At 40.5% G+C, this 27,900-nt stretch overlaps 1 protein-coding gene and 1 long non-coding RNA gene across 19 annotated transcripts in view; both read left to right on the top strand.

The window, feature by feature from the left end:
- Positions 1–1,347: 1,347 nt before the first annotated feature.
- Positions 1,348–16,507, top strand: LOC127534797 (uncharacterized). 2 transcript variants are annotated; one of them, XR_007943269.1, is made up of 6 exons: positions 1,348–3,700; positions 3,769–5,097; positions 8,826–8,982; positions 10,018–10,186; positions 12,629–12,844; positions 15,115–16,507. It is a non-coding gene; the product is annotated as an uncharacterized LOC127534797 (long non-coding RNA). The 2 variants fall into 2 exon arrangements; XR_007943268.1 differs by lacking the exon at positions 15,115–16,507 and having other exon boundaries at positions 12,629–13,964.
- A 2,682-nt stretch (positions 16,508–19,189) lies between these two features.
- The window catches only part of kcnt1b (potassium sodium-activated channel subfamily T member 1b), a 105,104-nt gene continuing 96,393 nt past the window's right edge, over positions 19,190–27,900 (top strand). For 5 of the 17 annotated variants that reach the window (XM_022202983.2, XM_051950955.1, XM_051950951.1 and 2 more), the window contains exons 1-3: positions 19,195–19,564; positions 23,166–23,226; positions 24,087–24,254. In XM_022202983.2, coding sequence (XP_022058675.1) covers positions 19,498–19,564; positions 23,166–23,226; positions 24,087–24,254 — 296 coding nt within the window. In that variant the 5' untranslated portion in view covers positions 19,195–19,497. Of the gene's footprint in view, positions 19,565–20,239; positions 21,013–23,165; positions 23,227–24,086; positions 24,255–27,900 lie in introns of those variants that run through there. The other 12 variants (XM_022202989.2, XM_051950958.1, XM_051950950.1 and 9 more) reach the window with 7 other exon arrangements.

Below are 27,900 nucleotides of genomic sequence, written 5' to 3'. Positions count from 1 at the left end.
TTCTAATGCTACATTGTGTTAGCTAATGGTGTTGAAAGGCTCATTGATGACTAGAAAACCCTTGTGCAATCATGACCCCAAACTTTTGAACAGTAGTGTATGTGACCAATTTCTCTCTGAAAATCCACTAATCAAATCCAAGCCTCCTCTTTTCTGCACTTCGATCTCTCCGCTTATCGTTTGAACAGTCAAAGCATCAATCACAGAAACCCTACCCAGCAATACCGGCACTCACATTCCAGCAGTAACACCTCGGGCTCATTCCAGAGTTTATATCCTCCTAAAGCGAGAGGGGGATGACATGTTGAGGTTGAGGTTCATTTACATGGGGGCCAAGCTGCACTCCTTATTGTTATCACATGTGACCGGCTGGGAGTTTTCAGAGACAGCTGCAGGCAGGCTAGTGTGTCATCTGCTGGCTGGTTAGCAGACAGGCATGTGAAACCAATACAGACTTCTAATGTTTTCCTCTCTTATGTAGACTGCCGCTCGAAAGTTTGGGGTCACCCACACAATTTCATGCTTTCCATGAAGACTCTTACTTTTATTTATGTGCTAACATAACTGCACAAGGGTTTTCTAATCATCAATTAGCCTTTCAACACCATTAGCTAACACAATGTAACAGTAATGTATTAAGACAAAATATTACAAAAATACAATTTTAAATGCATTGCAGTCTATTGCACCACTCTTTTTACTGTTAAAACCTCTTAAAGCAGTAGACAGGAGACTAGCACACGGTGTACACATTATTTAACAAGAAGTTCACCAAGCCGGGTGATAACAGAATGCCGAAGTGTTGCAGTATAATATATTGGTACAGTATTGGCAGGTTTAGATCACATTGTAGCCACACTGTCTTATTTAAATAACACAAACGTCAAAATTTTACCAAAACAGCCCAGCAGTATTTAACGTATTGGATTTGAAATGCAGCAATTTGGCAAAATTCACAGGACATTCATGTTCAAACCAGCAGCAGAACCTTGTTGTCATACTACTCTAAATTGACATGTAACTTAGAAAAGACACCAATTCCTTTCATTAAAACATACATACTGGGATGTTAGCTCAGGAGACTAAACATGAGATCTATAAACAGAAAGCTAAACCCGACGCAGCCGCCGGGGTTCAACTCCAGTTCACAGCTTTTTGCTGCAGGTTTTCACCTTACTTTTCAGTCTGTCCCTCTATTTACCTGTCAAATAAAGCTAATAAAAAGGCAAAAAACAAACAAAAACTTAACACTTATTCACAGCTATCAGTAGTCATAAGTATATATAAGTGTATATATATATATATATATATATAAGTGTAAAGGTGTTCAGTGAAGAGACAGTTTTTAGTCTGAGAGGGAATCTGCAGACGGAACTTAGGGTGGAACAATTCAGCAAGATGATCATATTTTGTCTGTTTTTATTCATTCTTATTTTATTGTTTTACGTCTTGAGTTCTGAGATCTTGTTTGAAACAGCTGCTAGCTATATAGTTCAAGGGTGGGCTCATTAAGTTTTTGTAGAATAAATATCCTCGTCTCTACTGTTCTACGTCTTTAGGAATAAAAAAAATACCTTTAATTTTGTGTTCTGTAAAGTCAGTGCATTTAATTTACAATGCATTGATTCTATAGAATACAATGTTGATTAACTTGCAATGTCCCAGTAAATCATGAATAACTGGTGGGGGGGATTATATGAAGCATGTCGACGTTCTGAAACCTGGAATGTGAAATCTCTGATTAGAATGTGGTGAGATGGTTTATATGATGTCATTGTGTTACTTAAAATCTGTTTAAAAGTAGAACAAATTTTTTTACAAAGCCTTCTCTATAATGTCATGAAGCTAGGTTTCGATGTTATTGTTTGCATGAGACTAGGGCTGGACCTGAATATCCCGAATATCCGAATATTCGTTCACTACGGCATTATCCGGATATTAATTTGGTATCCAAATATACTAAGCTTTCCATCGGCGTATAGTGTTGGTATAATCGCGTTTGCAGTTTCAGACATTTAGCAAATTGCTTATGCAGATCTCACAGTGTACCGCGGGCGGAACACTGAAGCACAACTGAAGCGCAAGGGGTTAACAGAGACAGACAGACAGACAAACACACAGACAGACAGACAGATGGCCTGGCGGAGGTCTGCGCTCTCAGAGTGCTTTTCTAGTTTTCCAGTGTGTCAATCCTGTCTTTTTGTTCCGAGTTCAGTGATTTTAGTTGTGTCATCTCCTTCACCAGGCTATTTATAACCTGTTGTTGGTTGGATATTTTGTCCATGGCACTTGAGACCATACTAATACCCTCCTTCCTTTCATTTACCTCCATTTGAAGCTGTTTCATTGCCATTGTAGCAAATATACAGCAGGCTTAAGAAGCAAGCTAACCTGATGTTGGATTATTGTAAGGGCCAAAGCCTTGCTGGAGTGTAGGTAGCATGGCTGGAAAGCTGGGCTCCTCCGCAGGCCTGGGCCTGGCCTGCTGCAAATATTGCTTACTTTCGATTCAATCACAAATTCCACTTCTTGTTCAAAATGTTGAGAAGAGTATCCACATAAAGTACCTCTAAACCACTAGTATCCTTCTGGTTGAAAACCTACAAAGGATCACTTAGATTTTTCATAGATTTCTTCTCAGTTTTTCAGGAGCTCCAGGTATGTGTGCTCCAGGTATGAAGGCATTGGGCATAAGGTGTGATCAAAAGTTGCTGCAAGCTAGAATAATAAGGGTGTGGAGTAATACTAAGTAAGGGAAATATTTGGCAAACCAGTAGCCTAGCCGCGCTAGACAACCCACGGCAACAAATTTAATTCTCTGCCAGGGTGGGTCTAGTTACCCTCCATAAGGCTCGAGGCTGGATTCTCCTAAAACTGGCCGGACGAATCACCAGGAAGTGTAGAGTCAGAAGGCGGGCGTAACTAAATAACGACAGAGGCGTGACGATTCTGACAGAAACAACCGGCGCACAATAAACAGTTATCTTTCGACTCGGCTTTGGCCACAGCCCTTAAAGATTTGAAGCTAAAATTCAACTTGAAAGATAAACAAAGGACGGCACTGAAGTGTTTCATTGAGAAAAAAGACGTATTTGGACTTATGCCGACGGGATATGGCAAATCCTTAATATACCAGTTGGCTCCGCTGGTTGGGAAGCTAATGGGACTTAGCCACTGTTGCCAACTCCTCAGTAAGGAAAGTCGCTATTGGCTGTCCTAAAAGTCGCTAGAAGTCGCTAAATGACGTCATCGCCTAATTTGCATATTTCCCAGTTTGTATGTAATTGTAATCAACGTTGTAGGAGAGAGAAATAACGTTGTGGAAGAGACCAAAAAGTGAGTATAAAATAATCAAAATATGTTTTTGTACTAGAGGCTAAATGCTGTGGTTTATTTTAGCATGACAGTGAAGAAACGTTTTCGTTTATATGGCTCCGTAAGTCTGGATGGGATCTGTAGTGACGGCGCATGCGCGATTCATCTATCGTCTGGAAGTGGAGTGATGTGGGTCTCCCCCTCCCCTCACTGAGACTGCTGCGGGTGTAGCATAGGACACCGCAGGGTGTCGCTCTTCTCCTGGGCATTTTCCCTTAAAAAGGAAGTCGACTGCTTGCCGAAGTAGACGCCGGTTTCCTGTGGGGTGGCCTGAAGTGTTTGCTGGGCACACACGCCAGACAGGAGGGTGAAATGAGACGATCCGGTAAATATTATTGTAATATGGTGGTTGTTTTATGTTGTTCAGTATTTTATATGCATGTTGTATGGCAGGGTTTTATGGACTTGCCGCAGAATGGAGTGATTGTGGCACCGTGTGAGTGAACAACTGAGCGTGGGACGACGGCGTTTCAGGTATGCGGCTTTTTAATGTTTTTAGAGTTGTGATTAAAGTGTTTTTTAGCTTTTGGTAATGTTGTGTTTTGTGTATTGCAGTGTTCGTGTGGGCCGCTGCCTGCTGTCCTTTTTGTAACTTTATTTGTATTTTTTTTAACTTGAGTTAGTTCGCTCAGTAATGCACTACAGCTGTGTGAAAGAATAAAGAACTTGTGCGGGCGAACTAACTCCTTACATTTGTCTTTTGTTTTATGTTTGTTTGATTTGGGTCACTTCCCCTGTTAATATCATCTATGCCCTGACTCTCTATTTGTGGTGTGTTTTCATGTGAAGGTGTGTTAGCTTGCGGTTCTTTTGCTGTGCCCTAAAGTTTGAAGTGAATTCATGCATGTTATTCCTGCGGGTTGATCCGCCATTTGTGGTGCTGTAAAATTAACTAGGTTCAATGAGTTTCAGAGGCAGATGATGAAGTAAGCAGGGATACCCAATTCTCCTTATGAAATAAATAATTGTTGAAAATTACACTGTTACGTCCATTGTAGTATGTAACTCGTGTAACACGGGGTTACTGGACTGACAGCCTGTGCTCTGGGAGGGGGAGAAGCTCACAGCAGCACCTGCTGCTTGTTGAAAACAGTAACTGCACAGTGAGCCGAGTTTTCCTGTCAGAGTCTCCAAAACGACAGAAAAGTCGCTAGATTTGTCGCTAGTCGCTTTTGACAAAAAAAGTCGCTAGGAGCTTTGAAAAGTCACTAGATTTAGCGAGAAAGTCGCTAAGTTGGCAACACTGGACTTAGCCACAATCCGCCGGCACTCTAGGAACTACGTCAGCCTATTCGTTGCACTGATTGGTTGTATACCTACCCAATTGCTGCAGAGTGATTTGAAAGACAAGCTTTTAGCCCGCCTCTCTCCCTGTCGAGCGGCCCTAGACCCTTGTGCCTTCAGAAACATGGGTCTAGCGCGGCTAGGCTAGCAAACCAGTGCAACCTGTTTTCATAGCACACAGCATCCACGTAGTTGTACTGGTGGCGGTCCAGATCGTACTGGATTCCTTTGGGCTCCAAGAAAAGCGACGTGGGGATGGAGGAGCTAAAGTTTTTTCTTGCAGGTTTCATTCCGCACCCACTTGCAGGGGAGGCAGATCATCTTGTCCTGGGTGAACTGCAGCGTCCCCCCCGAACAGAGAAGTCATGAGCATGACGATGGAGATGTAGTCTGTGAACACGTCCCACCATGGCTTCAGGATGCGGTACGCTGGAAAAGGTATTTGGCTGCATGCACAAATGCTTTAGCTCTGTAAGGACTAACAGAAAATATTTAAACCAATAACCAACTCAATTATGGCATGAGGAAGAGAAATAGCATGATAATAAACAAAAATGATAATTCTAACTCAGCTCTTTCTATAACGTGAGCTGTGATGTGAGCCTCTAAACATTTACAAGCAGCTTCACGTGACCATGAGCGCTCCACTGTCTCGGCCGTGCGCCTGCACAGCTGCCAGCCACTAAACATCAAGCACAAGCAAACAGAAACGATCGGTGCACTGCATAAATACCCCAAGCACACTCTCATCAGAAATCAAAGGCGGTGAATGACAAATTAACAGTGAATACCGCATCACTCTTTATCATTACTATAGCGAGCGCACAACCGAACTTTCTGCACACAGCCGCTACTCTGAAATGCCACAAACATGATGCCATGAGAACAGAGCACATTACAGCAGTAAACAATCAGAACTTATTAACTTACGTTTTCAGAAGACGCACGTAACAACAATAAATCCCAAAAACCAGGCATAGACAGACAGGATGAGACCCCCAGCTACACCAGCCCTCTCTCTCTCTCTGTCGGAGTGCAGGTGCTGCTCATGAGGGACCCATGCGCTGATTCAGGCCTCTGATTGGTCAGACGCCTTGGGGATAGTGGGGGAAGAGTGTGGGGGTTCCTGGCCTTTTTTACAGAGCCCTTACTCTCTCAGACTGCAGGTTTACTTGTGTTTTTTTAATTACTTGGAACAGACAAAGTTATCTATATTACCAGAGACTCCAGCTGTAGAATAGGAGGTAGAGCCTTCAGTCATCAGGCTCCTCCAGTACATCTTGAGTGTTTCATTTGAAATTTATTGTGGTTGTGTACAGAGCCGAGATGCTAAAAATTATGTCAATGTCCAAATATTTGTGTACCCGACTTTACCTTGCAGTATCAACTGATGCAGATACCATGAATTGGCCTGAAAGGTGCTGAACGTTTAAGGTGTCGGGCCGTCTTTAAAACATCCACAAAGCATCCTGGCACTGATTCTTGAAGTCCATGGAACTTTACTAAAGAGATGGAACAATATTCTTGGAAAAGATATGCCCTTATTGAGAGCTTTAATAATGTTCGTGGAGAGCACTGTCATCTGGGCAGACAAGTGAAAATTTTTATTATTTTCTTACTGTAGCAGACCTTACATTGTGAGGAACTCTGTAAAATACCATAAACAATGTTTATATCCAGGCAATAAGTCAAATATGTTGTTCCTTAAAAGCAGAAAGTGATGCAGTTACACATTTCAAGTGTTTGAAACAGCTAAAGTAATCATTATCTACTGTAAAACTCACAATACCACTCTCATACAGGGTTAAAATCCTCCAGAGTAATAGTGTACACACACACACACACACACACACACACACACACACACACACACACACACACACACACATATATATATATAAATATATAAGGTTAGAAAACGTGTGTCCATCTCATGTGACTTGATGCAGATGAAGCCTAATTTGTCTCTCAGGCCCTTTCGAAGGACTCATGTACTTGGAACAGAGCATCAGTGACGACATTGTATGTGCATTTTGAGCCATTTTCCTCTGACCTACATGTGATGATTCATTTTAACCTCTGAGTCGCTTCTGATGCATATAAATATAGAACTTTCTGGAGCATATGTAGTCAAGGAAAGGAAAGACGACGTGATGAAACCGGTGGAAAATTTGCAGGTGGGAGCTGACAGGGTCCGGTCAGACGGTAACGGATATCTGGACCCCTGTGGTGAAAATGTGCAAGGTGGAGGACACAAACACAACGCCCTCAAAATGATGTGAGGTGTTCCCTAAAAAGTACCGAGAATGTTAGACAATAATAGGGCTTGTTTAAAATTTGAATTTTCCATTTTATAATCCACATAGAGGACATTAGAGGATATCAGAGGATAGATGCTGCAATTACACTCGCATGACAACAACTTATGAGATACTGATGTCTCATCTGAGCCTAAAACATGTCAGCAATTCCTTAGGGAGGACAGATGAGGATCATACAAAGGCGTGTGAGAGGAGTCTTGGGTTTCAGGGTGCAGGATAAATTACTTGGGGGAAGTTTGGGCGTTTAGCGAAGGAGAGAAAGTTGTGCTCCTTAAAGCGATGAACTATAGTGTCCTTCACTGCAGAAAGCTGTGACAGCCGGTAGATTAAGGACAGAGAACTGGGAACAGAGTCTGATAAAGTACAAGAGGCCAGAGACACCGAGGTGAAGAAGAATTACAAATCTCTGCTGCAATGTACCAAGGAGATAAACCATGGGAGTGTACAATGAGCAAGGGTAAGAGTGTTAATCCTGAGCTGGAAAGCTGATTCTGAGACTTGGTTTGCATCCTGTAAAAGATCAGCTTTGTGATAGTTTCTATACATGTTGAACATACTACTACGTATATGTAATATGATGTCCCACAAGGGTCAGTGTTAGGACCACAATTGTTTATGCTGTATGTACATTATCATTCAAAAGTTTGGGGTCACCCAGTCAATTTCATGTTCTCCATGAAAACTCATGCTTTCATTCCTGTGCTAACATAATAGCACAAGGGTTTTCTAGTCATCAATGAGCCTTTCAACACCATTAGCTAACACAATGTAGCATTAGAACACAGGAGTGATGGTTGCTGGAAATGTTCCTCTGTACCCCTATGGAGATATTCCATTAAACATCAGCTGTTTTCAGCCAGAATAGTCATTTACCACATTATGTCTAGACTGGATTTCTGATTCATTTCATGTTACTTTCATTGAAAGAAAGTATTTCTTTCAAAAATAAGGACATTCCTAAGTGACTCCAAACTTTTGAATGGTTTTGGTTTTTTGTTTCTGTCAGATCTCAAGGGAAATTAAATTTAGGACTTTTGCAGATGATGCAAAATTTTTCTTCCTCAGATGACAATTTAGAGAGAGATGGCAAAAATAAAATTACTGTTAATTATTGTTAAATCTAAAAAAAAATATGTAAGCTATTTGGCAATAGTAAAACGAACTCTAGTTTGTAAAACAAAGAAGTATATAAATACATTTCTAGGTTCACAAACTCAGTTAAAAACCTCATATAAACTATATTAGAGCAAATTTGGCAAAACTGCTTGTTGTTTTTACTGACCTACTATGCAGAAATGTGGGGTAACATATAGAATATTAAAATATATTAAGGAAAAATATTACAATAAAGAGCTAGAAGGAAAATATGGGACATGATGTGCACAGTAATATGTTGTTTTCCTAAACAACACTTTGAAATCTCTATCAGTGTGAGGTACATTTATGGAAGAGTTTGGACGATGACCTCAAAAGGAGCGCAACAATTTAGGAAAATACACGCAACAGTTATAATAATTTGAAACAGTAAATGTGTTCTTGGGGTTTTTAATTTTATATGAATTTCAGGACAGAGTTACTCCCTGACCAGACATAACAACTGTTCAGAAGCAACATTAAAAACTATGAATTAAGTGGAAATTCACATTTTAAAAACCCATTTGCAGGTACCACAAGTTTGTGGGGTAAAATTATGGAACAGTCTAATTAGTTTTAGCAAAAAACTAAGTCATGTAAAGCCTATATTCATATTTAGAATTGGTTTTATTAAAAGATTTGAGGAGTTGTTGTCTTAGGAAAGAGTTGTGACCATTGTTTCCTGTCGTTTATATTATTTTTCTGCCACAGGGTGGCTCTGGAGGAACCAGAACGCCACCACATGCTGATCAAAGACACCAAAGAAAGATCACCTCACCGTCGCCGCCGCATGTCCACCCCCTCTCCGACCGCAGACGCCTCGGCAGACTCCCCCCTAAAGATGTGTTCAATGACATGATGTTTGTGGGTCAGTTTCTGAAATGCAAGTAGAGAACTAACTTTCTAAGGCAGTATAATTAGACCTGACATTAAAAGGATGGTTCTTTGGAAACAGAAATCAAAGCCAAAGTGGTTTTGAGCATTTTGGGAAATTAACCTGCAGAATGTGGCATTTTTGAAACAGATACTTTGGTCTCTACTGCATCAATTTTTACCACTCATTATTTAGTGTGTTTCTTAGAAACATCAATGCTCTCAGAAGTTACACAAGGGGGCACTGATTTCATTTTTTACATTTCTGAAAACCAGTATTGAAGCATCTCTGTAGGCTTACACGGACAGTTGTGAAATAATTTTCCCTTTAATTTGTGTTTTTTTGTAAATTACTCATCCACATTTTGGAGTCTTACTTTGGCGATGTTTCAGTTAACTGGATCGCACCTCTTTCTGCCAAGAATCACTATGGAAACCAGTCAAAACCAGTCAACTGGATCTATGCCTGTGAGAGTGTTGTTTACTGCTTCTACTGCATATAGATGAATGCAGAAAGTGAAATATCTTTTGCAGATTTTTGCATAGATTTTTCCTTAATTTCATTTTATTTCTTACAGACATACCACAGTATCATAAAGGAAACAAACGGAGAATATAAAACACCCAATAAAAAAATCTTATTGTTCATTTTGAAGACTGTTTGTCCTGAAATTCACCTTTGATCTAGATAATAATAGTACACTCATTTTGTTCCATTTTATGTACTATCCCTATAGCTCTTTTTAATATTTTTTTACAGAATTTAATGGTTTTTTTTTTACATTACTCCACACTTCTGTACAGTAGGTCAAGTCCATTAACCAGTAAGCAGTATAATGCAAAAGAGGTTTTTGAATACAGAATATGTCTTGTAATTCACAATAAAACTTTCCTCTTATACACTTTGTATGAAGTTTCCAAATGAATTTGTGATCCAGTACCACCCCTAAAAATGTATTTTTGCATAATATTTCAGTGGTATCAAGAATGGTCACATTTACTGATGCTGCTCCCTGCTTTGTGTTGCCAGTCGGGGCATGGACCCAGGATGACCCGTCCTGTTTGGTAGAACAATTCTGTCCCGAGTATAAAGAGCAGAGAACATCTGCACGAAGCAACGTGGCCGTGGGCACCCTGGACGGTTTGATCTACACCGTAGGTGGAGAAGACAGCATCCGATGCTACAGCAGCGTGGAGAGGTGAGAGACTGTGCGGTTTCTACACATCCTGCACTGAAAATAACATACACAGTGGTCTGAATTCTCCAATTATTTTAATCTAAGAACACCACAGTATGGGGTAACTTCATATTTCCCCACCATGGTGTTGTCACACTAAGCTCTTTACGGATTTCTCGCTGTAGATTGCTTTTGTCACATGCTCCTCAGTGGGATTTTCATGTTCCAGTTAGAACATCAAACTGCTGCTGATTTCACCAGAGGCTGTAATTGAAATAATTTGGGTTTCTGTTGATTTTTCTGGCACCAGCAGACGTTTGGTTACGTCACACAAGCAGGAGGAGGTGAAGCACGTTGCAGCTGAGGCGACACTTTGAAATGGCAGTCAGCTCATAATAAGTAAGAGGCTGCTGGGCTCTGACAGGGTCTTCCAGAGAACTGATCTGTGAGGGATGAAGTCATGTAAATGTAATATAGCGGCCACGCAGAGACGTCAAAGAAGCTGCCAGTTCGTGACTTGTGGCCTTGGTGACAGTGGGATGGGAGGTGGCATTAAATGCGTTGTCATGAGACTATTGAAGGAAAAACACCCCCTAAGGTTGCAGTGCAAACTAGAGCGCTGGAAAAACTTCTGTCCTATTATTTGTATAGCTCTATTCCACAAAGAAAGGGACTTCATTAAGTTTTGTTCAAGAACCCTGCGGAATATAGAACATTAGGGCAAATAAAAGTCAGCCACAACATTACAACCACTCGCCTAATATTGTGCATTTCCCCCTTGTACCTATCTACCTATGGACACAGGACTTTTGGGGGTGTCGTGTAGCATCTGACACCAGAATCAGGATCAAAATCAGAGTCAGACAAGTTTAATAGCTTGACATTGATGTGGTGTTTTAGCATTTAACAGTAAACAGCAACATATAGATCAAAAAAGTGCTACAAGACAAGAAGCAGTATTACAAGTGAAACTGACAGTGATAAAGGGATCATGAGTCACAAAAAATAACAGACATACTTCCACCAAAGCATGGATGCTCGATCAGATTGAGATTTGGGAAGTTTGGATGCACCTTCGGCTCCTTGTTGTGTTCCCTGAGCTGTTTCTGAGCAGTTTTGCAATATGGCGAGGTGCATTTTCCCGCTGGGGAAGAGCAATGGAGGTGCCCTTGGTTTGCAACTATGTTTAGGTGGGTGATACGTGTCAAAATAACATCCACACGAATGCCAAGACTCAGGGTTCTCCAGCAGAACATTGCATTTTAATGAGGGGATCAATGTATACAATGCCTGTCAGTGGTTTTATTGTTGTGGACAATCTGAGCAGAGCAAGACTTATGGGTACGTAAGATATCTGACTGAAAATAATATCATAACCTATAATATATAGCTATTTTTGTCCCGACTCTAATCTATTTTTGCTAATCTTAACCATCAATATCATTCAAGATGACTTACTTACTTACTTTGCTGATCTTCTTTAATCAAATGGACACAATTTAAGAAAACTACAGCAGTTCTGAATAAGTAAGAACACTTAGACAGCGGCAGTGGTCAGAACGTGCACTGTGCATTAGTGTAAACCAATGTTTCCAGTAATGTCTCTATTCCTTATGCCCGCCTTACACTTACTCTTGATTGTCTCATTTCAAAAAGCACTCTGGGGATATCTCCATTAATACATAAGAGGAGTGGGTTGATGCTGTGATAGTGATGTCTGCAAGCCCTCCTTATTTGTAGCTGCGGTTTGCTCCATTGAACAGCAGAGGTCAGTGTTGAGGCACAAATTAGATGCAGATCTTTTAAAACAAACTGGAACCACAAACCATTCTACTGTCGAGCAAATCGCCATGCAAAATCCTCTCTGGTTGCCATGTTATTTATTTCATATAAGAAGTCACACATAAACTCCCCTGCAGCTAATGCTCATGTAATTCTATCAGTTATGTCCGAAGGGTCTAGATCTGTTCCCAATTCCCACAGACAGCCACATCCAGCCAGCAGCTTTGCCCCCATAATGGTCATCCAGACCAACAGAGTAAAGATCTGCTACACACTGATCAGCCCTTAATGGACTGAACCTCCCGCCTCAGTTGCCTAAATTGCCTGTAATCTCTGCTGCTGCTGCTGCTGCTGCTGCTGCTGCTGCTGCGGTGGTTTGGTGGGGAATCTGTGCCATCGCACTCAAGCAAAAAAAAAAATCCTGCCAGTTAGGTGGAAGTGTTGTTTTGTGGGTTTTCATCTAACAGCTTTGAATGGAGAGAGAAACCATTTTTAATAGCCTTCCAGAGGAAAACGCTCTGGCAGATGTTTACACAGATGCCCACACAACCGAAACACTTCCTCTCGCACAAAAGCATTTGAAAAAAACATGTGAGTTTCTTGCACCTGCGTTGGTTCCACTCGGGTTGCTGTTAGCAGCAGCTGATATTTCCTTTCCTCTCTCCGGCCTCCATCATGCAGGTACAACCCAGATGCAGACAGCTGGAGCACCGATGTAGCACCCTTGAGCAGCCCCCGCAGCAGAGTGTGTCTGGTGGCCATGGATCAATACTTGTGCGCCATTGGAGGACACGACGGCATCACCGCCATAAACGCAGTGGAGAGGCGCTGTAGGAGGAGAGCTAGCAAAAGTCAACATCCTGCAAAATGAACTGCGATACCAATTAATACAATCTGGTAACAAATGAGGCTGAAGTTCAAGACATGTCATCAGTGTTAAGTGAAGGGTTTGGAAGCAGAGCGGTCTGACCCACTTTCTGTAGTTGTTGAGAAAAATGGGTCCAAAGTTTTGTGTTTTCAAGAATGGTCTAACATTCACTGTAATGCTATATTTGGGTTGTGGGTTTAGACCACTTTGCAAGCCCTCCTTATTTGTAGCGAGACCATAAAATATTACAGAGATGATATAAAACTCAGTTCTTTGTGGGTTAGACCACTCTGCTTCTAACCACCTCAAATGATCCCAGCTAGATTGGATTTGTTCTAAAAATGTTCTGGGAAAGCACCCCAAAGTGGAAAAGTTTCACTGTAGTTCCCGGAATGTTTTTTTTTTTTACAGGCAATGTTCCTAAAACATATTACAAATATTGCATTAAGAACGTTGTCCTTCCGCTGTTTCCATATAACACTGTGGGAACCTTTAATAGAAGAATCCATCTTCGTTATATTTGTCACGTAACAGGAACATTGTAGAAAAAAATATTCTGTCATCTGAGGCCTCAAGTACATCTTGAAAACATACTTTGTTTGTTAAGACTCACTTACTTTACATGTTGGTCCTTCTGTTGTTCTCATAATCTGATAACATCCTCTGAATATTAAACGTTACACCTGAGTCCACTGTCAAACTGAAAGGAACGTGATTTGAAATGATAAATATATTTAAAACATGATTCAGAGATTAGATTGAAACGTCTTCTTTTGCCAACATTACATATAGAACTTGTGGGTAATCTAAGCAAATGCTGTGGGAACATTCACTGCTTGCTGAACCACTGTTTTTCATTATTTTCTTCATTAATCCTTCAATCAGAGAGTTTCACTTTGATTTCCACACAGAGGATAAACCTATATTTTCATTCCTGCTGCTGTGTTTGGCTTAGTTTCCTTTGATGATGCTTCCTAGGAATTTAAAAACCTCACCACCTTCTGACAACGAAGGTTCTTTCTTGTGTATTTCCAGAATAAAAGCAATAAAACCAATTACATGGCAATCTGAGGTAGACGACTCAGAGGTTAGAACAGAGAATGTGAGTCAGTGATTGACAGATAATTGGTTGAACAATTCTTTCTTAAATAGGTTTCATTTATCAGATATGATCCAAAAATGAACACTTGGACCAAGCAGGCGGCGATGCTGACCAGAAGAACTAAAGCTGTGGCCGCTGTGCTGGATGGTTACTTGTAAGTAATTGGAGAGGGTGATGGAGATATGGCTCTCAACTCAGGTGAGAAACTGTTTTTGTCATGAAACCTGAGGCACAGAGTTTCAATCAGCATTAATCTGTAAATTAATTTTCAGATAAATCAATAAGACAGTGGTGAAAAGCCAAATGCGTGTGACTGACAGTCCTAAATCCAAAGTTATTTCCATCTACAGTGATTTAAAATAGAGAACTCCTGCAAACCCTCACATTTGTGAGGCTAAAAGCAACACGTCTGACATTTTTGCTTTCATAACTGACTTAATGGAGTACTCAGACATCAAAATTGTCACTAATACATTTTCTTTCTGTCACTGTGACCCGCTGTGATTTTACAAGTGACGCAAACAAGAACAACTTTAAAAAGAACTTTTAAAAAAAGAAACCTAAAATCATCACATATTCATAAGGAAGGCTACTTATAAATAAACAGCTGCTACTCGGTGCTGTGAGGCTTTTTGTCGACTGATTTGCTGCTAGTAGACTGAGTCTCAGCTTTCTTTGACGGCTTTTTGACATGTGGCAGGGTTTAACGCTGAGCCACTTCCTTGACTTTTTACTTTTGTGTATCCTCACATTCCCCACCACACACACATGCAAAGACACACACACTCCCACACACATACTCCCACACACACACACTCTACTCCCCCGACCTTACCAAAGATAAACATTTGTCACTGACTATTTCGGGTCCCTGAGAAGTGTATGTCAGTGAAATTCCCACAACCTTTTTTTTAGGTTCCCATCAAGTTCACGGTCGTTATTCACAAAAATGGCAGAAAATTACATTATTTTTGGATCATCTGAGACTTTTATTAAAGAATAACTAGGGAATCTATTTATATAATTGGAATTTTGCCTTCTAAAGGACATTTTAGGCTGTAATACACTATTGTAACTTTTGTATCTAAATATACTGCCAGTCTGTAAGGCTCTGTTACTCACACTGTGTGCGTGGTTGTCTGTTAAATGGTCTATATGGCCTTGTATGACTTCTGCCGTCCTGTAAATGTTCCCCAGTGGAGCGGTACAACCCTGTAGACGGTACCTGGTCGATATGCGCCCACATGCTGAGTCCCAGGGAGAACGCCGGCTGCACCGTTTACCTGAGACACATCTATGTGGCCGGGGGCAAAGACGAGCTCAACCTGGAGCTCTGCGCCGCTGAGAGGTTCAACCCCGAGACTATGAGGTGGACGCCGGTGAAACGTATGAGGAGCAAGAGGGACAATGTGAGTAATGGATCAGTATGTCACAAATACAGAGTATATCCATGTAGAGGTTCACAGCAATGTATCCAGTAGTTGTTGAGTTTATGAAGATGTAGACGAACTGGCCAACATGAACATCCACAGAGCTGGTATCAGTGATAAAGAGTGTATTAGAATTGACTGGATGCAAAAGATGCTGGACATAAATAACAAGGGGGTGTATCTAGGATCTGGTGATACAGATGAATAATTTAGTGCAATAAAATGTTTCATATGAGCAGACAACAATAATTATTGATCATTTGGATGGCCAATTTATAATAAACACTAGCAGAAAGTAAGGTTTATTTTGAATTACACCATCTTAATTTGAAGGTAACTGAGACACACTCATATCGATTGTAATGTAAGCACAACCATGAAAATACACAAAAAAATAAACGAATAGATTTAGGATAGTTAGGTACACATTAAACAGCAAAAATCAAGTAAAATCTACTTTGAGGTGAACTGACCTCATTAAGAACATGAACAAATAAGCAAAATTAAAAGAAAATCCTGAAATTAGCAAATAAAATATGACAAAACATGTGCAACATCAAAGTGATTTGTAAATGTTGGTGCATGAAGCTAAGACACCATACTTAGGTTGGGATCTAATAGAAAAACTGACTGGCCTGGACCAGGTATCACGGGACAGGAACCCCGCATTGGCCTCCATTTACACCCCGACAGAGCAGACACAATTACATGGGTGTCTTTTTGACCATGAAGCCAGTCCTCACCAACTGTAGCCTCTACAAGACATCTGCAGGATCAGACAGAGGAAAAAATAGGCCAAAGCGATGGCAGACTAGCGTGCCTTGGAAGACCTCCACTGGGAGAGTAATGGAGGCAGAATGTTGTGATGTTGGCTGTTTATGAGTCAGGGAGGGGAGCACACTTTGGGCTTTTTCATGCAACCACAATTTGCTTTTTCTAGTTTCTAGCGCTAAGACATATCACTATTGTTTTATTGCCCAGCCCTGGATAGATCTGACTAAGAACTGGAGGAGTGCATGCACGCCAATTCAACAGCAATTTGTCAGTCACAACACTGTAGTAAATTACTGCAAAAACACTGATTTGGAGCTAAAAGCAAAACAAAACAACAACAACAACAACAAAATAACATTAACAGTAGACTACATTAAGTTACATTATTTTTGGTTTCTAAACTATATTTAACAGACTACAGTTTTCCATACATTGCAGCCTTTGAACAAATGTTCCTCCATTATAAAAGTACAACTTTACCCTTCATTGTTTTAGGTGTTTTTTAGGTGATTTTTTTAAAATGTTAAACAGAATTGTTAGATTAACATTCTGGATCATAAGGAATAAAGACACACTGGTGTTTTTGATATATATCTATGATTCACATTGTAATTTACAGGTGACTACAATTACAGTTAATGCTGATCACAGTGACAACACGACATAAATACAGTGCATTTTTGGGAAAATCTAGTTGCAGTATTAAACAGTAAACTTAAAATTCTACAGCAGAGCACTGTAATCAGTTATAGATCAATAAATGTTAAGGTAAATTACAATACTAGCAACTAGAGCTCCCGGCAATTTTACACATAAAGTTCTGACAGGAAGGGTAGCGTCACCCTAACACATATTCAGCTTTATTGTCTGTTTTGCTGTAAGTAGGACAATAATTTACAAAATGAACATCAAGTTGCATTGAAGGAGACATGAAACTAGTGTCTGAGACCATAAATATATTCGGAAAATGTTTACTGAGGTTACAAATCTCATAAGAAGTAGTTATGTTTTCTCATCTACTAGTATACAATAGGAGTAGTTTTTGTAATCGGAGGAGTCGCCCCTGCTGGCTGTTCTTAGAAATGCAGGTTTAAGGTAATTCATCAGAGGCTGTATCCAGCTATTATGTGGGTATCATAAACATTCTCTTTAATTTATGGTGTTCTGAAAGCATTTGATGTTGCGTGAAACCCTTGAGTTAGTTTTCAAAATTGGAAAAACTCAAAAATCAACGTGTCATATATATTTTATTCAAACTCATTTCCTTTGTAAACCCTTGTGTATTGTACCTCAGATGTCCCTTGTAGTCTTCAACGGAGCGCTGCTGGCTGTAGGAGTATCTGATGGCACCACCAATCTGAAAACAATAGAAGCTTACAGCCATGAAACCATGTGGAGGTAAGACGAGAAACGATTTAGTGACATCACTGATGCTAAATTTCTGCAATCAATCATATTATGCCCAAAGCTTGGACATATTTATAATTGCAGGAAACATAAAAGCCATAACGTCGTTACGCTTGAAGAAACAAGCTATGAGCGGAATTATTATTGAGTCATTCAATTAGCAGCAGAGAGCTACAAAATGGAAACGTATTAAATGGAAACAGTTTGTAGTTTATGTAATGACGTGGAGGAGGCAGAGAAAGCACAAGACCTTAAATAAAACAGCGCAAAACATACAATATGTTGGATATATCTCAACGTAATATGCATTTATTTTGTAAAACAGAGAGTTTCATAATATAATGATGCAGACATTTAAATTATTTACAATCGTATCTAGTGTGAAATTACACAGGGTGCAGATGAGAGTGTAAAACTTTGATCAAAGTCATGCAAGACATTTACAGAAAAATGATATTAAAGATAAAGACAAAAGCCTCATCTTGTCCACATTAAAATTTAAACGTAACATTACGTTAATGAATGTTACAGATTACTGCCTCGCTTTCTAGGACAGAAATACCCTAAATCAAGACAGACTGTTGCTGATAGCCAGACAAATGCACAGAGTCACTTTTATGATTCATGCACCGAGCTCATGTAAGGCTCTTATATATTATATATGCCTTCAGGCTGCTCGCTGAATCTGAGTGCTTCACTGTCTGAGCCTGTTTCCCTCTCCATCTGTTTTTAGACACTTTGGAAGCATGAAGAGTAAGCATCCAGGAGGGAGAGTGGCTGTGCTGTGCTGAGGCTCGACAATGCTCGTATTATACGAGCAGGACAGAAGTGTCGGAGAGAAACAGCCTAATGGATGTAGGCTTCAGGACACATTGTGATATAGTTCAAGCAAGGCAGCTTAATGACTGAATAATTGAGGAGTTCACTCCAAAAAATGAGACACGGCTGCATTAGTCGATGCCGACAACTGCTGCTGCAAAAATGACTGCGAAGCATTAAATTAAAGCACATTATAGGCTACCAGGTTACCATTAAAGTAATGGCTCTTTTTATGTGTCTAGCGTACAAAGTTGTCGATTTGAATAGAGATGAATCAGCGGAAAATGGATTTCAGGATGCATTTAGACCCAATTTAGGACTGACAGGCTTCAAGATACAGACTGAATGTGATTGTGACATTGAATTAGATGACAACAGTGTCAGATAAGACAAAGCGAGCTGGTGTTTTAAGTGATTTATTTGTAGTTATTGAGATTTAATTCACAACTGTGCTGATTAGATGTTAATGTGAAGTAACAGGTATGAGGCAGAAATGATTAAAGGAAGGTTAAAATGCAGGTATTTGGATGAAGAAAGTTGTGGATTTGGATGTAAAATATGCTCATGTTGTTGACGGTTGCTGGATAATGAATGATGCTTCGGTAGGTGATAGTTGTAAAGTGCACTGAATGCTTTATAAGTAATCAGCCATGCCTCCTGCTTTAACCGCATCTGTCAATTTCTCTAAAATATTAATCATATTTTGCAACTGGATCGGCTCATGTGAATATCTGTGCTGCCATCCTACTGTAAATGACCCACAGCCACAGAAAGAAGAAAATATTCTGTTATATTTCATCACCGGGCTTGTGCAAACATCCACCCAGCAGGCAGGGCATAAAACATACAACAGGCTGCGAAGGGAACGAAATCAGACTGATTAAGTTGAGGAGGGGGGAAAAAAAGAAATCTGTGGGAATCGAGATCCTCGGCGAGATGAGCGAGTGAGTGAGATCTGACTGCTGGCATGGGAAAGCATAATTGGCTGTGTGGGCTTTAAAATGATGACGCTCAGAGCTCTTTCCCCTGGAGAATAATGGGCTGAAATGTGGAGAGGCTGAGCACAAGGAACGCACACAGAGCAACACGGCTTTTCCAGAGACAACCACGAGCCAGCGGTGTCTCCCACTCGTGCCTCTGTGCGTACAGAATGAATATTTTTTTCAACTTGAGGGGGACAGTTGTGAGGCAAATAGCAGAGGAAAGAGCTGTTGCAGGTATGTTTTCAAGATAAAAAAAAGAAATCATATATATATGTAGTTTGTGTCTTGTGAGTAGAAGTTGCCAAGACTTTGCATGTAACCGTGTGCTCCATGATTGATGTTGGATGTTGGGCAATTGTGAGAAAATGAATAAATAACTTGTGTTTTCATGTGGTCTGGTTAGATTTTTTGTTTGTTTTTTTTAAGGAAAATGTGTACAGAAGCCATTTAAAGCCTTGATCTGATGTGTTTTTCTGTCTCATATGTAAATGTAAGGCTGCACCAGTGCATCATTCACAAGTAGAAGCAAAGTTGCACTTGCCATCTCTTGCCACCAGATGACTCTGACTGATGAGGACACTGTGTACATACACTGGACTGAGATTTCACACCATGATGTTTCTCACAAAAACAGAAGAAGCAGCCCTGTTTATCTCATGTGCCTCCATAAAAAACCACCGCCATGCAACTTTGCAAATCAGACAAATCTAATTGCACTCCGCACAATGGGCTCTGACAACATAGAATTACAGTATCTATTGTTAGAATCACTCATTTCACTAAAAGCCCTTTTCTTTTAATGAGAAGTTTCCTGTCAGATTCAGACGCCGCAAGACACCGAATTATTTCGCGGCTGCCCGGTAGATGGCGAAGCACCGGTGGAAGAAGGGAGGAGGTGACTTCAGGTTGAAGTCAGTGCCCTCCTCCTTTCTCCTGGTCCTGGGAGGAGAGGATGTTGATGCTGACAGGGATGAAGCATGTGGGACCAGAGGGGAGCCTGCATGATGCCCTTGGTTCAGATTATCAAGAGCGGAGAAGAATGGGGTACTTACAGCGGGTAGTTACGTAACAGCAGCTGGGAAACGGCTTCACGGGATTACGTGCTAATTAAAAAAGAAGAAGGCAAGTGGCAAGTTTGAAAACACAGCGTGATACTGATGAAAATAACGTCCGAGTCCTCCCTCCGCCGAGCGATGTAGTTCGTTGCAAACAAAGTTGTTGCTAAGCGACAGCGAAGGTTTTTACGGGGTTCCGGGTTCGCGCATTGATATTTAAATATTTAAGGTGTGCGATAAATTAACAAAGGCTTCGAACGCGCGGCAGCCAATCAGCGTTAAGCACCGGCACTAATTTTCCTCAAACCTTTAAAAAGATCGAGCTTTCAGTTAGCTAAGTTGTTGTAGCAGGAAGCTAGCTCGTCAGAATTCATGTTTTTTTAACCGGACAGCGGATTTATTCGAAGGGACTGAAGCGTTAAGGTAACTCCGAGGCCACCTGACTTCCCTCCCCCATTTCTCTAACTGCCACTTTCCGATAATGACGGCGCTTTGGCGGAGACTCGTTGTTGGGAAACATCCTCTGTGGCACAGGCAAAGCTGTGAGGGCAGTTTGTGGACTTTATCCAAACCAAAAGCCTCGTTTACTATGATGGGACCTCGGTGAGAAACGGGAACACAAGCCAGGTAAAGAAAGAAGTTAGCAAGAAGCTGTATAAGCATGTTTGTTTGGCCACTTTTACTCCCAGTTGTTGCTAAATTTACTTAATCCTGTGTGTACCAATTCGGAGTGGTGTTTGTGCTGATTTATGCTCTTCCCAAACTGAAATTGAAGAAGTTAAATGAGCGAGTTTTCTTGTATCATCAATCAAGGGTGTTGGCATCCTCTCCCAGGGCATTTGGAGCATTAAGCACTCAATTTGCTCCATTTTTAAAAACCAATTTGTGCCTCTTCTACATCATTATACGGTGAAGACAACACAAAATGCATGCATAATATGTAAATATTAAAAATCTTCAGGTCTTTTTGTATTTTGGGTTGGGACAAATGCACATTTTCTTAATTTTGAGGTTGATTTATCCTCTGCATTCCCTTTTAAAGCTCTACTTATGATATAGATAGTGTGATTTATTGTTGTTCCTTTTTTTCTGTTTTAACTGGTCATATATAATGTAATGCATTGCACCACCCTCCAGATGCAATTGCAGATGTTTTGGTTTGGCTTATAAAAGAGTTCCAAAACTGAAATTTCTGTAAATGTGACAGTAGTAAATAAATATGGGTTTGATCGTTACAACACAAAGTCATTCTGTAAACTTTTTTAAATTTATGGGAGTTCAAGTTCTCAAAACTTGATTGCAGTAAGTAAAAATACATTTGCAGCCTGATTTTGTGTTGTTATAAACATTTTCCCCTAATTTTTATGAATATGACAACTGTTTATAGGAGTTTAACCTTTGTTAAAATGATGCATGTGTAAAAATGCAGAACCCTACATCTACATATTGCTGATGGTACCTGCCCTGTGCATTTTAATCTGAAGGACGGTGAGCCTTGCATGTGCCTTTTGTCATCCATGATAGACTGCATATTCTTGCAGACTGTGTAAGTCAGCTTCTTCTCACTCTGGTTCTTTGTATTTATCTAGAGATCCATTTTATGGCTTCTCTGCACTTGTTTTTCCTCGCTCCATCTGCTTTTTTGGTCTGGATCCCATGTTATTCTTTCCCATTAAGTGGAGACCATCTCTAACCGGGAGCAACTCTGTTCCCTGTTATTGTGGGTTTTTTTTAGTCTCATCCATTAAGTCAGCTCTCAAAGGCTGCACACTCTGTTTTTGTGGGGACAAAAAAAAAAAGCTTATTTTACTTGCATGTTGCATTTAAAGTTGTCATCCCCCTTTTTGATCATGAGCTTCTCCTTAACACCTCTTTTCTCCTACTGTAAAGAACACTTTAAGGACAATGTACTCCTTGATCTTTTGCTTTCACCTCCTTTACTTCCTCATTTCCTTCTCTTTCCTCCTCCCTAGCACACTTATTCGTTGTCTCGCTCTCCTTCCTGTGTCTGCACTTCTGAGGGTCTGAGCTTTCACTGTTAATCAGGGAGAGCATGTCTCTGGGTGCTATTAGCCCACTCAAGGCTGCCCACACTCACTCTACTATGATGACCACACACACACTGATACATAGCTCTGTATTACCCACTTATTATTTCCTCTGTAGATGATTTAGCAGGAAGTCAAAGCAATCTCAGCTGGATCTGCAGATAGAACCCTGTGGCTGGACAGCTGTAAAGAAAGCTCAGCATGGAATCCGTCTAGCAGAAGCGCGTACACCGAGCAGAGACAGCATGCATTAATATATTGTACATACATTGAAGGTATGGTAGAAATGCCTGTGCCCCTGTTTCTCTTTTGCTTCTGAAAATGTCTTTAATCTCCATCTCAATAAGAAGTCTTTCCTCGCTGTAGTTGTGTAAATTAAAAGGCTCACTAGTGTGTCTTCATTAACTGATTGATTTGTCTGAATTGCCTCTTTCCACTCGCACCCCATAAATAATAAAACACCTTTAATTAGAGATGTGAGCACATTAATATTCATCTGTACCGGTGCATTAAAGTTTGGCGGTGTAATCCCGCTCCGTTTAAAACGGGCGGCAAGTTGGAGCGAGCTTGTCGAACTCGTCGAGGAGTTAAGCCGTGAAACAGTGCAGCCAGTGCCATCATATTACATTCTCTCTAGGTCTTAAAGAAGTGGGTTTTTAAGAAGTTGGTTTAAATTCTCTCACTGTCTGTTTTTTTTTTTCCCTCCCTCTCTTTATCACATGTCACTCAAAGCCCCCCCACAAGAGGCAGTCATGAGTCCTCCACGCAGATCATCGAGTTCCCATGGTGACAGGTAATTTAAAGCACTTCAGTTTCCACCACTTGTGACACATATGCAGCACATACACAGGGACACGTAGCCAGTACCGCACACATCAACACACATTGTTACGTATAAGTACGTGGGCTGTGTTTTCACACTGTTGATAGCTGACTGTGTCCACTTTGATGGTGGAAAAATTACATTTTTTTAAAATAATGCACGCAACTGTACATGTTTTTGTATTTAGTTTAATAATACATGACGTGTGTGTGAAATAGGTGGGTTACATCCAATCATCCAGTTCAGACTGTTATGCATGACAGGTTTTGACTCGGAGAATAAGGCCCGTATTTAGCATTTCTTTCACAAATCTGTCTTTAAGCTCATAAGCAGAACCGTTCAAATAGCTGGGGCAAGACTTGTCATTATGGAAACGCAATCAGTTGTTCTCACTGTGGCATGTCATCCTCAGTAAATACACGACATGTTTACTTGTAATTTAATGGAGCAGATAATAGATGTTTTTCGTTTCACAACCCAATTTTTTTTTTTTTTTTTTGCCCTGTTTTGTTCCAGATAGATAAATTGGCATGCGGGGATTTCAGTGCAGCATATTTCATAATCCCCCTGAACAATAAGAGCTTTCACTGCAAACAAGTATTGATTACTTATTATACAACCGTAACTGCCCTTACACTTCCCAGAACATTAGATCTTCAGCCCAGTAATCGACTTTTTCGGGCACTCCCTCTTATCCGTGGTATATACAAACTATCTTATTATTAGATCTGTTGCCAGCTTGGGGAAAATCGTTTCGAAATCTCGCTATTGTGCTACCAAAGCAGTCACGTTGATTAACAGGTGCTTCTCCTGTCGCTCTGGTCGCGCAGGCCCTCCACCGACACCCTGCAGAAGAACAACAGCAGTAACTCGGGCGTTATTCTGGACATCTCTGCTCTCAAGATGGCTGAAGTGGATACAGAGGTGCCTCCTCTTCCACCCCGCTACCGCTTCAGGGACTTGCTGCTAGGGGACCAGACATTTCAGAATGATGACAGGTAGTATGAAAAGCGCTGCTAGTTTATGCACTTTAACATGCAAGTGGCAGCCCAAGGCTATTCCTTGAGGAGCATTTGAGTGTTTGTGTGCGAGTGTGCATACATTACTCTACTCCAATCTCCCTAGATACTTATAAAATCACACCAGGAGTTGCTTTATGTTGAGTGTGCAGTGCATATTGCTGCGTCTACTTTCCTCCAAGCTGCCTCGTCCACCTCTACTTGCTGTTTCCTACATTTCCCAGAATGACTTCTCGTAACAGCCCCTCGGAGATGTGGCGGGACTGGTATTCAGCTGATGGTTTTTATGTGTAGGTGGATAGAGCAATAGAAATAGAAATGGAGGCGTAAGAGGCTTTGTAGTAGAAAAGGAGTCTTGCTACTTGTACAGACCTTGTGACTGAACTGCACTGTGGACTATTTATACAAAAACAAACAACAAAGGAAGCGGTAAACTGGCCCTTTAAATAATGAATTTGACCTTTTTAATTTTCACTTGAGTAAATTCAAAACAAAAGTCTGTCTTTCCTAATGGGATTCTAAGGGATTGACCAAAGCTGATGCTGTGTTTGCTTTGCTTTCTACTAAACTAAGAAAACCACACACAAAATATGCTTTGACTAGGTTTGTTCTTTATCTCAGGATGGTTTGTTTCTTTTTTTTTTTCTAAACTGAGCATGAATTACCCCAGCCATTGACTGATGCTACAGTCACTAGAGCGCTGGAGTGTTTGGGAGTCTCCTAAGTTATCGCTACGGTTGGAGAAGCAGACTAGCAGATGCTATTTACCGCCCAGGAGGGGCAGATTTTGCCTCGGCCACAGCTGAGCACTGCGGAGCTCTCCGTGGTGCTGAAATGAAGCCCTCTCACTAAAGGATCAGCAGACACTTGACTCCTGGCAAAGATCAGATTGAGTGTTTTATAGACTCCCTGTTGATTTGCCAGTTAATTTCAAGATAAAACAAAGTGCTGTTTGTTAAGGGAACTTCTGAGGACCGCTGTAAGTCCATTAATATCGGCAGGCTCCTGATCCCCGAGGTTGTCTAACATTAGACACGGTTGACTTGTAATCGGGTAAGATTGTAGCCTTGAGGATCCCAAGCTGCTTTGTCAATAAGCAGAACAAAGAAAAACAAAAAGACAGTGGTCCAGCTTCAACTGAAAGAGTCAGCTCATCCAAAAAGCTACTTTTACCAGCCTTTCAACTACTGTAGCTGCAGTTAAATTTTTTCCTCAGGTTTTAATATTTTCAGAACCTTTGCATCCCATTGTATTGACTTTGTATCATCCTTTATTCATATATCATAGAGATACGCTATTGGTGCACCATTCCCCAGGGGCCTAATTTAAATATTTGCCATGTTGATTTGTATAGCCGCCTGTAATGGTACTGCTGGTTTTATAACTTTATCTGAGGTTGAGTGAACCTTGTGTATGTTATCTCTCAAATGCAGACTCATCAGCAGAAGCTGAAACAGTCGATAACCTTCTGCAGACGGCTTCTTGTGTGTCATGATTAGCTCACTGATCGGTATCTTGTTACGGAGGGGAAAATGAATATTATCACTTGTAAAAATTCACTTTCAGCCGAGGATTCTACATGTCAGTAAATATCACCACACTCTCTGTCTCACTCACTCTTACTTTCTTTCTTTGTGCTCACTCACCTGGTGTCTCTGGGGCTCCCTGCAGCAAACTGATGTCAGTATGTTTTATATCAAGGTGGGACCTTTGTGTGCACATAACATTTAGAGCAGTGCTTCAGTATTTGAGGATTTCACCACCACTCTTTTTCCTTTCCCAAAGGATGCAGTAATTTCTCTGCAGTCGACCTCACATGCTTATTGCTTTTTTTTTTTTTTTTTTTTTTTTTTTTTAAATCCTGTTGACTTGGTTTGAGCCACATAATGAAACACTAGCTCACAGCATAGATTACACGGCTTATTGAATACCTGGAAATGCAGTCGAGGTACAGTATGTGTACACACGTGTCATGTCGACCTTGAGGTATGGCGCTCGAGCTGCAGGAAGTTGCGTGTGTAGTTTGTGTTGCGTGTAGTGCGTGTCTGTGTGTTTTGTGTGAATGTTTCATACAGTGTGTCCCCTATGAATTGTTTTGCTGATCACTATTCAATTGCAGAGGGTGATTAGGGCTTGTTGCTGGGCTACCAACACATGTACGCCTGAGTGTGTATGAGTGCATGCTAGGGCTGTGTAAGAGCCTGGAAACTACAGACTTGAACCCACACCTATGTATAGTGTGTGGTATTAGTCTATGCCATTATTGGTTCTTGTGCAACTGTAGAGTAATTACTATTTGCCAAGCTCTGGAGTGGAAATTCAAACAGACGATGTCACTGTGCATTGGAGACGCTCTATTTCTTGATCGATCTTTTGCGTGTTCTTTGAGATGGGTTGAAATGTTGATTGTTTCCTGTGCTGATGCCTCGTCGAGTGTGAAGCCTGGAAACAAATTGAGCCCCGGAGGGAGAATCGGCACCCCCCCTCCACCCTGATGGCCTTTTGCATCTGTTTCCTTGCATCCGTCATAGTGGGTTTTCAGGGTAAAAAGCCGTGGGTTGACAGACTCCCAGGCAGGTTTTAAAAAAATCAGGTAAAATTCATCATTAAAGTGGTGTCATGGAAAAAACGAAAACACGAACAGATTGCTGATTAAAATAGGTATATAGCACAATATGGAAAAGATCAGGAACCCTTTTTGCTATTTCAAAAAAAGACGTGTAAGAGGACAGCTTTTATAGTAAGATGGTGGACAGAGTAACTAATTTCCTTGGGCTGTGTGTGTTACATATGTACCTTATTAAAATAGTCCTGCACAATATTAGGAAAATCTGCAATGTATGATGCCTGATAATTCAAAAGTTCAGTTTAATAGCTAGTTCAATATTGCTGTAAAATGACTTGCAATGCAGTTTCCTACATCTTACTGCTTTAATAGGTACACTGCTGTTTTAAATGCCAATACTAAATAGCCTGTGCATGTTAAATCAAGAAATTAAATGCATTATTTTTATTATTTAACAAACAAATGCCCTGCCAATGAAACAGAATATTGATTTTAATGAGGCATAGCTGCAAGAAAATAAAGTTTAACTTTGCCTACTCTTCTTAAAATCTTGTTTGTGGTTTGGCTGGATAGAAGGACATCTCAGTCTGCTACCACTGTGATCTGACTCTGGAAAGCAGAAGAAAATGGATGGTGGTGGGGGATGGAGGCTGGTTGAGTCTCTTCTGGAAGCTGTCGCAGCTGTTCATTATGTTTTACACAGTACCAGTAAAATTTAAAAAAAAAATCATTTGAAATTGTCGAAGATCTTCTTTAACTTGGGCTGCCACTGAGACTTATTTTTATCGTGTTGTATCGCAGTTCATAATTGATTAGTTGTGTGGGCTATAAAATGTTGATAATGTTTCCCAAAATTCAAGATGGCACCCTGAAATGTTTCATTTAGTCCACAACCCAAACTTATTCTTGTATGATTGTAGTTTGCTCCCTTAGAGGACTGAAGAAACCAGAAAAAAATTTAACTAAGAGGTCAAAATCTGAGAATTTTTACTTTTTTCTCTTAAAAATTACTTAAATTCACTAATCATGACAATAGTTGATGCCTAATTGAGTAGTTGT

This window comes from Acanthochromis polyacanthus, chromosome 7 (assembly GCF_021347895.1).
Source record: "Acanthochromis polyacanthus isolate Apoly-LR-REF ecotype Palm Island chromosome 7, KAUST_Apoly_ChrSc, whole genome shotgun sequence".
Lineage (NCBI taxonomy): Eukaryota > Metazoa > Chordata > Actinopteri > Pomacentridae > Acanthochromis > Acanthochromis polyacanthus.
This window is presented reverse-complemented; position numbering and strand designations above follow the sequence as displayed.